Source organism: Lolium perenne, chromosome 4, assembly GCF_019359855.2.
Source record: "Lolium perenne isolate Kyuss_39 chromosome 4, Kyuss_2.0, whole genome shotgun sequence".
Taxonomy (NCBI): Eukaryota; Viridiplantae; Streptophyta; class Magnoliopsida; order Poales; family Poaceae; genus Lolium; species Lolium perenne.
Window position 1 is genome coordinate 18,716,189 of NC_067247.2, and position 14,321 is coordinate 18,730,509.

Consider the following 14,321-nt stretch of genomic DNA (forward strand, 5'->3'; position numbering starts at 1 on the left):
AATGATGCATGCTTAGTTGCAAACACTTTTTTATTGCAACTTATCTAATTTGGGGTTGTCTTTCTCCCTTCAATTTCTTACAGCCTTCATATCGTGGACTTTGGTGGATACCATATTACGGCCAAGGAACTCGCAAACTCAATGAAGCCAGGTGGTTGGCTACATAGTGCAGTTATGGAAGTGGGAATTCAGGCAATCACAAAGAACATGACACCATCATCTAACAAGGTCATCATGCCACTGAGGATAGGAGTAAGTACAAGTCATGTACAGTATGAGAAACTTTCTTTGTGTTGGACATGAAAATGTTGATTACTATTTTTTGTTTTTTTTGTTTCGTTTGCAAAGACTTGGTTGCTGTCGTGGGCATAACCCTTCAGGTACTCGACATTGCCATACCGGGTGCAAACTATGAAGCTGGACCAACACGAGGACTCAACAAGCTGGACCTGCACGCGCCTCAATTTGGACTACAAGGAAAGAAGACTCCAACATGAATCCTACTAGGACTCTTGTAAACCCTAACTTGGCTGAGATATAAAGCCAGGCAGGGGCACCCCTTAGAGGGACACAATCAGAAACATAATCATAGAGGCGACACGCCTAGAAACCGCAACCCGCGGATTAGAACTAGACTAGATCCAACAACTCCGCCTATGGCGGCCCCCTGTACCCATATATTCATATACTGGATTGCTAGCAGGATGTAGCGATCCTCCACCGCGGGGACGTGAACCTGGGTACGTCGTGTACCGCCTCGCTCCCGGAACTTCCGTCGTCGCCTTTCTCTAGAACCCAAGCCCCTCATGGTGGGCATTGCCGAGGAACCGCCTCGTCAATTGGCGCCGTCTGTGGGAAACGCGGCGATTGGATTTTGTCATCCGGGCGGGATTCATCATCATCAAACATCGACGACAAAGATCGTTACTGATCGGATCATACGCGTCAGCGTGTTGCAGGCTCGTCATCACCACAAGGATCTTCGCTGAGTCGGCGAAATCGTTGCGCTCTATGTCGCTACCGGTCGAGACTCTATACAGGTTACCTGAGAGACTACTGATTGGATCTATCGGATCTATCGGCTCCTCATCAATTACGGCGGCTGCCGAAGTTAATCAGACCACCTCACCTAGATCGGTTAAATCGACTGGGATCAGAAGTATTGTACGTCGGAGGGCCATCAATGATCGAGACCACGTATAGGAAAACCAAAAAGAAGTGCATAGCAGATAGTTCACGTACGCGGCCGCTGATTTCCTGCCAACTGCAGCACGTCTCCATTGAGCGATACTGCATGGGTTGCCGGCCGGATACGGGATACATCCAGATTTCGTACTCAGGCTCTGTTTCATACAAAGGTTTGCTGGGATACTATGTCCCATCGAGAGCTGCTTGCAAAACGCAAAAACAGAATTATGCCAGAATCAATCGAGTGCTATATGCGTGGAAACATGTACAAGCCATCTCCTGCAAAGACGAAGAATCAACAGTATACCGGCGAGTCGTCGGCCTGCACCGACAATTTGGAATAATATTTCAACCCAGCAATTGGAGGAGCTCGCCTCTCGAGGATTGGATACGTCATCTGCTCGAACGACCGCGCCCGCTGTCGCGCACTTGCCGTACTCAGGGGCTCGCCTGCCGTTGACCCGACATTACGGACCCAATATATTCGGATGCTCACCCGCCGCGGATCAGCCATATCAGCTGCGTCCTCTTCATCGGCCACATCAACCAGGCGCCACGTGGCTACATCAACTATTTCGGATGCTCACCCGCCGCGGTACACAGAAGCACACACAAGCCAGAGACCTATCAGGAAAAAAAGAGGGCAGAAAATTACGTAGTGTGCAAATCCATCAAGTTCAACCCAGCCACAAAGTGGATCAAGTCCCGATGATCCGAGCATGAAACGTGATCGCATCTGAATAGAACTCAAGCAGTCAGGGATCGGGTGAAATAAAAAAAAAACTAGAGTACGTCCCAGGCCTGAAAAGCGGACGAGGAGTCCCAAGAAATCTTCAACAGGAAAACATGCCTAAACGGCACCAGCGAACGCGTTCGTTTGAAGAAAACAAAGATTGTATCAGCTGGGACATACATGCCCTGCGTGCGTACGGAAACTTCCGCGGCTGATCAACTTATCGACCAAGAAAGGAGAAGAAGGAAAGCGATCGGGTAAAAGTACAATTATCAGCCTCCTGCGTGGACAACTCGAAAGGATACGTCGATGCATCTACCTTGCCCTACGTCGCGACCCTGCATATCGGGAATAATCTTCGACTGCTCTGCCAGGTCAGACTGCGCCCCGCCATTGCGCACTGGTTGCACTCGGGGCTTACCTGTCTTGGACCCAATAGTACGGATTCAACTTCTCGGGAGCTCGCCTGATGCGGACCCGACGTTACGGGCCCGATATATTCGGGTGCTCACCCGTTCTCTTCATCGACTACTTCTGGCCGCGCAACTATTTCGGCTGCGCGCGCCGCATGAATTATCTTAGACGGCGCGACTATTTCGGCTGCGCGCGCCGCATGAATTACCTCGGATGGCGCAATTATTTTGGCTGCGCCGCCGCACGGACTATCTTTGGCCGTGCAACTATTTCGGCTGCGCCTGCAAGAACCTCTTCCTTTCGCCACATCCGATAATTGGGGAGGCGCCATTACATCATTACCTCTGGAGCGCTGGAATTACTCGGGAGTTCGCCGCCCATGGACCCGACATCGCGGACCCGATATATTCGGGTGCTCGCCCCATCGACTGCTCTGCTCGGACGACCGTGCCCGCCATCGCGCACTCTTCTTACTCGGGGGCTCGCCTACCGCGGACCCGACATTACGGACCCGATATATTCGGGTGCTCACCTGACGCGGGTCCGCTACATCGACTGCGTCCTCTTCATCGACCATGTTTGCCTGGCGCCCGCGTGGATTATCTCGGAAGGAGCAATTACTTCAGCTGCGCCCGCCGCACCGATTATCTTGGATGGCGCAATTACTTTAGCTGCGCCCGTCGCATGAAGACTATTACTCCCATCGGGAGCGCCGGTTCGCTGGAACCCGAGAAGATATGAAGACTATTACTCCCATCGGGAGCGCCGGTTCGCTGGAACCCGAGAAGATATGAAGACTATTACTCCCATCGGGAGCGCCGGTTCGCTGGAACCCGATAAGATATGAAGACTCAAGTTTTGAAGAATTGCAGTAATTCGGGAACCTTGTTCGTATATTACAACGAACCTCGGGGCTCACGGTCCCTTGAAGATTTGACTGTGCTCACAGTCCCTTGAAGATCCGACTGTGCTCACGGTCCCTTGAAGATTCGACTGTGCTCACGGTCCCTCTGAAGATTCGACTGTGCTCACAGTCCCTTGAAGATTCGACTGTGCTCACGGTCCCTCTGAAGATTCGACTGTGCTCACGTTCCCTTGAAGATTTGACTGTGCTCACAGTCCCTTGAAGATTTGACTATGCTCACGGTCCCCTGAAGATTATTTCGAGGACCTTTCTCTTGTCCTTTGCTATAGATGCCTCAAAGAGTGCTGCAGATAGCAAGGATAATAAAAAAGCCTCTGAAATTACGAGTGCTATGATGCAAAATCAACGAAGACCTTGCTCTTGTCCCTTGCTATAGATGCCTCAAAGAGTGCCGCAAATAGCAAGGATCATGAAGCAATGGGGACCTTTCTCTTTTCTTTTGCTATAGATGCCTCAAAGAGTGCCGCAGATAGCAAGGATCATGAAACACGTACGAAAACGACCCACGGTCAAGACTTACAATCGGTTGAAAGCAAAGTTGCGCATACAACAGGTTTAGCAAAACCTGCAACACGAGCTGATCACTCATAATGATTTGCTGACCAACTAGTATACATACATCTAACGGTCAATTAAGATTTGCTCCTTCAAAATTTGCCAACGGCATTAACACGGTAAAAGTACATATGCATGTATCTACCGAACAAAAGGTCTCGACTACGCAATCCAAACAATTGGATGAAGTAGCCAAAATACCTATTTCGACTTGAGTTTATTCATGGTTGCAAGCATCAGTGCCCGGACTCGGGGGCTACTTCCATCGGGAGCGCTGGACGCGCACCCGATAAAAATCATCGGCTCCTCCCGGGTATCATCTGAATTATCGGCTCCTCCTGGGCCATCATCCCAATCATCGGCTCCTCTGGGCTGTCATCCCAATCATCGGCTCCTCTGGGCTATCATCTGAATCATCGGCTCCTATGGGCCATCATCCCAATCATCGGCTCCTATGGGCCATCATCCCAATCATCGGCTCTTCTGGGCTATCATCTGAATCATCGGCTCCTATGGGCCAAATCATCAACTCCTCTATCGATGACATCATCAAAGTCATCAGCATCATGTTCTCGGAACTCGAGGACGTGTACGGTATTTAACTTAGCATTTTTACCCTATACATAACTATTTCATATTTATCTACAGGCTCGGGAGCTACTCCCATCGGGAGCGCTTTTCGCGCACCCGCTAAAAATATGGCAACCTCGCCAACAAAGAAGAATAAAGTTGAAGACATCAGCAATCAAGATCTTCGAGTAGTACAACTTGAGTCTATGCGTGGCTGCAAGCACCCGCCCATAGACTCGGGGGCTACTCCCATCGGGAGCGCTTCGCGCACCCGATAGAAAGCAACTTCGACTCAACGCCAAGCACAAGATTCAACAGATGATCAAGACATTCAACGAGGACAACTTTAGTCCCTGCCCGAAGCTTCACTTCGGCCAGACACTCGGGGGCTACTGTCGTGGGCATAACCCTTCAGGTACTCGACATTGCCATACCGGGTGCAAACTATGAAGCTGGACCAACACGAGGACTCAACAAGCTGGACCTGCACGCGCCTCAACTTGGACTACAAGGAAAGAAGACTCCAACATGAATCCTACTAGGACTCTTGTAAACCCTAACTTGGCTGATATATAAAGCCAGGCAGGGGCACCCCTTAGAGGGACACAATCAGAAACATAATCATAGAGGCGACACGCCTAGAAACCGCAACCCGCGGATTAGAACTAGACTAGATCCAACAACTCCGCCTATGGCGGCCCCCTGTACCCATATATTCATATACTGGATTGCTAGCAGGACGTAGCGATCCTCCACCGCGGGGACGTGAACCTGGGTACGTCGTGTACCGCCTCGCTCCCGGAACTTCCGTCGTCGCCTTTCTCTAAAACCCAAGCCCCTCATGGTGGGCATTGCCGAGGAACCGCCTCGTCAGTTGCAGAACCTTGACTTTAATCGCCATGAAATGAAGGAGCTGTTCAGTTATGAAAGACGTTTAGATAAGAAAGACATGGTATAACTTCCTTTCTTTTCTCTGTTTTTTTTTTAATTTTTTATTGTTTGCATTTTTTCATGGTTGGTGCTAACCATGCAATTCATGCTAAAAACATGCCATTCTGTACTTCAGAAGCAACTTTCTTTACATACAAAGTAATTTCAATCCCATTCCAGACAACACTCTACTGTTTAAGAAGCAACTACTTTAGTGACTCCAGTATTATTTATCACCAACAAAAACATTTACAGGCAACATTCTTTCTTTTGTATAGCAAATACTTCCAAACAATAAGTAATTTCAAACCATACCCATCCAACATCCTTATTACTACTATGTGTAATTTAGAACCAATTCAAGGCAAATACAGTAGCTATTTTCATGCAAACTCATAATCAATATGTGGAACTAATAATTTATTTTTAAACATGTTTGTACTTCTGGTGTTAAGATAGAATGAATAGAACTTTGTACTAAATTTCATGCAACTTCAAGGCAAATATAGGCAACTACAGCTCCTATTCATGCAACTTCACAACTAATACATGCAACAAAGCACATGTCTTCTCATGAATAACTTTTTTTTTACTAAATTTTTTGCTCTGTTTTATTTTTAAGCTCTGACCAAACAGTAATTATATATGTCAAACTACCAGGTCATGATACCTGTCTGCGAACCACTAAACAAGAAGACAAAAAATGAACCTCTCGTTAACCACTATTGGTTGTTAACTGTGAACATGAGGGACAAGAGGTATCAAGTGCTCGATTCATGGAGGACATTCAATGACAAAGCTCTAAGGGAAACTTACAAGAAGATCCGCACTACTCTGTCCATTCTATGGGAGGAGAACTACAACAAGTCTAAAATCAAAATAGATGATTTCATGTTGCAAGAAATAGCAGTGCCAAAGCAAACCAATAAGTAAGAAATACCACTTGTTTTATAAACTATGTTTTTATGCTTTCTTTTCCACTTTTGTGTTTAACATTCCATGGTCTTTTACTCACTGCCTTTTTATTTACTTATTCTTTCTTTCTGTCGCGTCTTATGGTGTTGCAGCCATGATTGTGGGGTTTGCACGCTCATGAATGCGGACGGCTGGGGAGGGAGATTGCCACCAGAATATAAAGCCGAGGATATCCCAAAGATAAGGAAGTTGGCGACTTACGCTGGGTTACTTCATAAGATAACAAAGGAAACTGGAGGCAAATTCTAAACATTTGAAGAACAAGTATGCAGACATCAATTCCTTTTTTTTGGTTTCTACTTTTTTATAAATGTTATCAGTGCATCATTTTTTTCTACTTACATGTTATAATTCATCTCCTAATTCAGTTTTTCATACTCGCCAGTACATGTCTGATATCAATGTTCTCATTGTTGCTTCATTGTCATCACAATTTGCTTGCACTAGTACTGCATTTTTGCATCATTTTAACCTAAAAGTTGCCACAACACATAACAGCAAGGAAATTTTGTCATATTTCAGAGTTGCACACTAGACTACAATAAGGGAGGCAAGACTTTTCTTTGATTTTTCAATAAGTCACAACTAATGTAGACAACTAAAAGAGAAAAAAAAATAAAGCTCGCGGAGAACTACAAAGGACTTGTGTTTCTGCAGTACTATTAAACCTAAGCTTGCAAGTTGCAGAATTGTGCTCGAACGAACCACAAGTGTGACACTGAACTTTTTTCTTTGGATGCAACTCAAGAGCTGAAACTGTACGGTGCTCCTTAGTCCTCCCTTTAGTCGTTGTTTTTGCCGGGTCCCTAGGTTTCGTAGGCTGATCAGGTGCACTAGTGGACGGGACTGCTGAGACAGGCTTCTTCTTCTTGAGCGACTTGTTCAAGTGAGATATCTCTGTTGCTGCAGCTCTCAAATGTTTGTTAACAATGGCAGTAGCTGCGTCTGTTCTACTAGCAATACGGGCAAGTTTTGTGAATCCCATATTAAGGTTCGCGTGCCGCAATTGCACTTGTGATTCTGGAGGCATAACATCTGGCTGTTCAGCAACTGCTGCTGGCACATAACCACTCAAAGCACCTTGAGTCCACCTTTTTAGGATATACCTATCTGGTATCTCATCAACACCAAGGTGGGTGAAGATCTTTAAGATGTGGCAACAAAGTATACCATCCCTGTCCATCTTGGAGCACTCACAGTAATACGTCCCTTCTTCCTTATTAGCGGTTACCAGGTAGGTCCTAGTACCATATTTTGCGCACCATCCCCTGTTTGGCTCAAGCTTGTAAAAGTTGCAACCAAATGGTAACACATTGTACCTCCCAATCAGCTCAAACTCGTTCCGGAACCTCAAATATATGTCTCTGCAGTAAACTTTGAAAGCATGTTCCTCAACAGGGAATGGTGACCATGGATGAAGTTCCAAACAATTCGTCCTGTAATCATTACCCCCTTCTTTCACAAGTACATGAGTCTGCAACTTCTCATACCGTTGTACAAAGTGTAGTATAGACTTTTTTGGGTTCGTATAGCGTTTGAGAATGGCATTAAAGCCCTCCTTCGTTGCGTGGACTGCAGGAATGGGAAGAATCTGTGCTTGAAGTAGCATGGTACCCACTTAGCACGATTAGCATAGAGAGTCGTAAAGTAAGAATTTGCACACCAACAACTGGCCACTTGCCTACAAACAGAGCCCATTTTGCCTCAAACTCCTCTGGTGAAAAGCTGAAATCGATGCAATCATTGAAATCTTCAGCTAAACCAGGGTTCCTGCCCAGTGTAGGGCCACATTTCAACTGTGCGTTCTGCATTATGTGCCAGCGACAATTACGGTGAACAGAGGATGGGAACAATCTGCCAATCGAGACCGCCATAGCACCATCTTGGTCTGTGATAATATTGTCCGGGGCAAGACCATTCATGGCAATAAGGAAACTCTCAAACAACCAATCATAGCTTTGTGCCAATTCTTGCTTAACAAATCCACAACCCAGCATGATGGACTGCCCATGTTTATTTATCCCAATGAATGGTGCAAAAGGCATACTGTACTTATTGGTCAAGTAAGTTGCATCAAAGGAGACACAGTCATGGTAAGCCTCTGCATATGCCTTCCGGGCAGCTCCATCAACCCAGAAAATGTTTTCTACCCTGTCTTCGTCGTCCAATTTTAACCGGAAATAAAAGTCTGGATCCTTTTCTTCTTTAAGCTCTACAAAGTAGCTCACAACTTTAGCCAGATCCCCATCTTTTGTTTCTTCTCTAGTCAGAGTTGCACAGTAGTTGGTGATTGTTTTGGTTGTGTATGGCACAAGCAACTCTGAACCATAAAATTCTGACATGATTTCCATCATTTTCCCTGTTTTTGAAAACAAAGTAGGAATGGGTAGTTAGTTGCATTATAGTCCACAACTATTTGCCTCACATTTTCGAGCATTACTTTCCAAACTATTTTCTACACGCATTTTCTCCAATGACAACTTGCACAACATATCCTGGAATTTGACAAATAAACCAGGCAACTACCTAAACAATCCATGAAATCATAAAACCTATCCAGGCTAGTACCAAATCAACTGTCTGCAAGTAAATTAATAGAACAGGCAACTTCATGACCATTCGCAGCAAATTATTAACCATTACATGCAACTAGTTATTATTTTCATGCAACTTTTACAAATACTACTGTCACATTCTTTTTTTACTTTTCCAAATGATTCTTACCAGCTGAATTTATTTTTACACATGCAACATACAAATATTAGCAGTATCAAAACTGAAAAACTTACCAGCTGTCAAATTTGTATTGTGAAGATTCTTCACAAATTCCTTTTCCTCCTTTGGCATGCCTTGGTGTGACCTCAGATATTTTGTGAGAGATGGTTTGTGGATAAGCGGATGGTTATGCTCAGGCACAAAGTGGATAACCTCCCATCTTCCATCAATTAACTTCACAACCATCTGGGCCTTGCAAAACGTGTGCACAATATTTTCTCTTTTACGCTTCTTGGGCGCCTTTTCTTTTCGCCCTTGAGCAGCAAGATCAGCCACAACGGAAGCAAGCTCTGTATTTTCAATATCAGCCTCATCTTCAGACACAGAATCAGGAATTGGCCCAACATCAACTTGCAACTCAGCCCCACCATCATCTTTCCTTGGTCTCCTGAATTTGTTGCAAGTAAACTGCTGTTTCTGTTTCTCTCCGGTGATTGTAGACCTCCTGTTACTATTTACTTTCACAGAGAAACCTTTCCTTGCAGCATGTGCATTGTAGTGCTCCTTAGCCCCCTCCAACGTATCATAGCGCATGCCAACATGGGGGTCATTTGGCTGGGACGAAGCCTCATCCTCATTTCCATCTTGTGCTATTGTTGTAGTGTCTGTAGTAGCAACAAGAGGACCTGTGTATGTATTTGTTGCAGCAGGTTCTACAGTAACAACCGGGGCGTGATTGTTCACAGGTGGCTGTGGTGACTCGTCAATTGCCTCATCCAACAGTTGTGTAAAATAATTGGGAGGTAAGATACCAGGTTCCCCATTAATATCAAAAGGAACCTCATTTAGATCAAGGAAATCCACTCCATGAGTACCAGGGACCTAGAACAAATGACCCATTAGCAATTACAACAAACACAAAATATAACTTAGGCAAATAGTTATCGAAAACATGCAACTAACATGGGCATGGAAGCAACTAACATACACAAACAAAGCAACTAACAACCACAAACAAAGCAACTAACATGCACAAACATGTAGCAAAAACCAGGTGGGTTTTGTAGGGAAGATGATGATGATGACAGTGAGTACTTTTTTGTTGCTATCAACATAATACTAATTTTTATGTTCATGCCTTACTACTTATGTATTGCATCTCCAATATTTACTTCTTACAACTACATTTTTGACTTGGAACTAACACCTTGTTCTATAAACACATAGGCATCGTTGACAAAGAAGATATAAAGTGCAACAGGAATTGCAAAGGACAACATCATGACTTCCTCAACATCGATTGCTACTTTTACCTAGAACATAGTACACTTTTCTTGGCTAGGTGCACGCTCTAGTTTGCAGATATGTGGATTTGTACATAGCATAGAGTTCTTCTAGATGTCAAGACCACTGTTGAATATGTGTTCCCTTTTCTGTTGATGGATCCTTACTTCTATTTTCTACTATGTGCCGTAGTGCAGACCTGCAAATTACTTGTTGCCTGGAAACATTTACTTGTTGCTTCTATTAAGCATTGAATTTGCCTGCATGGTTTTACAAAGTTACCTGCTTCTACTTTGTGTCATTCTACATTACTTTGTTGCCTGGGGAACATTTTTTTGTTGCTTCTCTTATGCATGAAAGTTGCATGCATAGGCTAAAAAGTTACTTACTCTAATATTTTCATCTTATTTTTACAAGTTGCCAGTGAAACATTACTTGTTGCTTGTACTAGGCAAGGAATTTTGCATGCATGGGTAACAAAAGTTGCTTCCTTTTGCTTGTTCATCCTAGAATTATTACCAGCTTCGCAGTTCCTCATAGTACTTGCTTCAAATTGGTACCAGTTGCATATTCTGCCCAGGTTTTTTGCCTATTGCTACATGGGCACATAGTATGCAGGGCTAACAAGAACAAAAGTTACCTGGTTGTTTCCAATCTACATGGGAAACTTCAATCTAGATGCAGGAGCAAATCCTACTCATGTATAGGCAACAAAGTTCACAGACACTAGCAGGTATGTCCCATAGCTTCTCTTTGATGAAAAAAGAAGGCTATCAGGAGAGGAATAGGAGGATCTATAGGCAATAATTTCTGAAGGTTTCTGTCCAGTTTTTGTTACCTGATCTGAAGATCCCACTGGAAATCTTCCTGTTCTGGAGATGCCTGGTTCTTGGTTCGTAGACATGGAGAGCTGGGAGGTTGACGAAGGGATTTGGGAGCTTGACGAAGGGAGCTTGGAAGGTTACGAAGGGAGATGGGGAGCTGGTGGAGGCAGACGAACGGCCTGAACGGAGCTGGGAGCTCCAGGTTGACGAAGAGCTAGTAGGTTTTTCGTTCTGTTTTTACGACAGATCTGGGCGTTGGGCGTTATATTGGATCTGGGATCTGAGGGAGCTAGGTTTGGGCGGGGATTGGAGGGAGGATCTCCCGCCCTGTTTTTTCGGGATCTGGTGCGTGCCAGAAAGAGCCAACCGGCACGCAGGTGGTGGACCAGGTGGCTTTCCTTTTTCAGCCAACTCGACAGGTACTTTCCTTTTTGGGCCGGCCGCTCGGTTTGACAATTGGGCATGCGGCCGCCCGCTAGACGCGCCCTGCATATTATGCTGTGGCGAGACGAGTTTTGTTTGGAATCGGACTACCCGTACCGAATTGATTGCCGAGTAGACATAGGATCGGATCTGGCCAATCTTTCTCTATAGCAAGAAGAAAGAAAAGACCGGATGTGGTCATGCAGTTGTATACATCCAAACCAAGCATCAGACCGAGACCTCCGCTGAGCCGTATCGACCCATGGCTGAGGAGGAGGAGCCTTCCCGGCCCTTCCTGCTGATGGGCGACATCGTGCACGATCTCAAGCTCATGGATTTCCCGAAAGATTGGGTGAGCGTAGACTGCCGGAGGAGGGAGGCCTACGGATGCGGGGTGAACAGCGACCGCATCGTGAACGGCCTGACCCTATTCATGCGGGCGGGTCCCGACGACGACCCAGACTTGTACCCCAGGCTATGCATCCGCGCCACCGACCAAGTGTACCGCTGCGTCGGGTCCGAGATCGACGACGAGATGGCGGAGATATACGGGAGGCGGATCCGCCTCTTCGGCGACGTCTACACCGTCGCCGGGGACGTCATGGTCCTCTGCGTCTCTTTCATGGCCAGACACGACTCCGCCGCCTTCCGGTCGTACTACCTCGTCTATGACTCGGCTGCCGTGGCGCTCTTCCTGCTCCCCCGCCGGCCTGATGACTGCCAGCCCATGTGCACCACGTTCCCTCTCAAGGTAGGACAAGACAAGTATTCCCTGGTGCTCATGGCAGAGAGGTCGATCCCCGGTGGTTGCACGCAACCCGTTGTCCTGACATGGTCACCGCCGCCACCGCCGTCCCCTGACAACAGATGGAATTGCCAATTGGACACCACATGCCCGTGGATTGTCAAGCCCCGTGCGCGCGAGAATGCCGACCGGTTCAGAACGAGCGTGATGTTCTTGTGGAAGGGCAATGCGGTATGGGGTGATCTCGGGCAAGGAATCGTCTACTGCGATTGCGGCGACTGATGTCTACGTTCCCCCTCCTTTCCTGTAGACAGTGTTGGGCCTCCAAGAGCAGAGGTTTGTAGAACAGCAGCAAGTTTTCCCTTAAGTGGATCACCCAAGGTTTATCGAACTCAGGGAGGAAGAGGTCAAAGATATCCCTCTCATGCAACCCTGCAACCACAAAGCAAGAAGTCTCTTGTGTCCCCAACACACCTAATAGGTGCACTAGTTCGGCGAAGAGATAGTGAAATACAGGTGGTATGAATATATATGAGCAGTAGCAACGGTGCCAGAAAATAGCTTGCTGGCGTGTAGTTGATGGTGGTAGTATTGCAGCAGTAGTAACACAGTGAAACAAGAACAAGCAGTAGTAACGCAGCAGTATTTAGGAACAAGGCCTAGGGATTAGACTTTCACTAGTGGACACTCTCAACATTGATCACATAACAGAATAGATAAATGCATACTCTACACTTTTGTTGGATGATGAACGCATTGCGTAGGATTACACGAACCCTCAATGCCGGAGTTAACAAGCTCCACAATTTGTTCATATTTAAGTAACCTTATAGTGTAAGATAGATCAACAGATTAAACCAAGTACTAACATAGCATGCACACTATCACCTTCATGCATATGTAGGAGGAATAGATCACATCAATATTATCATAGCAATAGTTAACTTCGCAATCTACAAGAGATCATGATCATAGCATAAACCAAGTACTAACACGGTGCACACACTGTCACCTTTACACACGTGCAGGAGGAATAAAACTACTTTAATAACATTGCTAGAGTAGCACATAGATAAATTGTGATACAAAACTCATATGAATCTCAATCATGTAAAGCAGCTCATGAGATTATTGTATTGAGGTACATGGGAGAGAGATGAACCACATAGCTACCGGTACAGCCCCGAGCCTCGATGGAGAACTACTCCCTCCTCATGGGAGCAGCAGCGGTGATGAAGATGGCGGTGGAGATGGCAGCGGTGTCGATGGAGAAGCCTTCCGGGCACTTCCCCGCTCCGGCAGCCGTGCCGGAACAGAGACTCCTGTCCCCCAGATCTTGGCTTCGCGATGGCGGCGGCTCTGGAAGGTTTACGTGGGTTTCGTCGAACGCATCGTGGTTTTCGCGACGGAGGCTTTATATAGGCGAAGAGGCGGCGCAGAGGGCTTTCGGGGCCCACACCATAGGGCGGCGCGGCCCCCTCCGGCCGCGCCAGGGTGTGGTGTGGGGCCCCCGGGCTCCCCTCCGGCTGCTCTCGGGTGTTCTGGATGGTTCCGGGAAAAATAGGAACCTGGGCGTTGATTTCGTCCGATTCCGAGAATATTTCGTTACTAGGATTTCTGAAACCAAAAACAGCAGAAAACAGGAACTGGCACTTCGGCATCTTGTTAATAGGTTAGTTCCAGAAAATGCACGAATATGACATAAAGTGTGCATATAACATGTAGATAACATCAATAATGTGGCATGGAACACAAGAAATTATCGATACGTCGGAGACGTATCAGCATCCCCAAGCTTAGTTCTGCTCGTCCCGAGCAGGTAAAACGATAACACAGATAATTTCTGGAGTGACATGCCATCATAATCTTGATCATACTATTTGTAAAGCATATGTAGTGAATGCAGCGATCAAAACAATGTATATGACATGGGTAAACAAGTGAATCATATAGCAAAGACTTTTCATGAATAGCACTTCAAGACAAGCATCAATAAGTCTTGCATAAAAGTTAACTCATAAAGCAATAATTCAAAGTAAA

The 14,321-nt window shown here is 46.0% G+C and overlaps 1 protein-coding gene across 1 annotated transcript; it reads right to left on the reverse strand.

Annotated features, from left to right (window-relative positions):
* Window positions 1-188: 188 nt before the first annotated feature.
* Window positions 189-11,193, reverse strand: LOC127323649 (uncharacterized). Its single transcript, XM_071828871.1, has 5 exons — window positions 11,128-11,193; window positions 9,080-9,887; window positions 8,731-8,745; window positions 6,959-7,664; window positions 189-240 (listed from the first exon to the last, which is right to left on the reverse strand). The coding sequence occupies exons 1-5, from the start codon at window positions 11,191-11,193 to the stop codon at window positions 189-191; spliced, it is 1,647 nt and encodes a 548-aa protein (XP_071684972.1).
* Window positions 11,194-14,321: the final 3,128 nt, after the last annotated feature.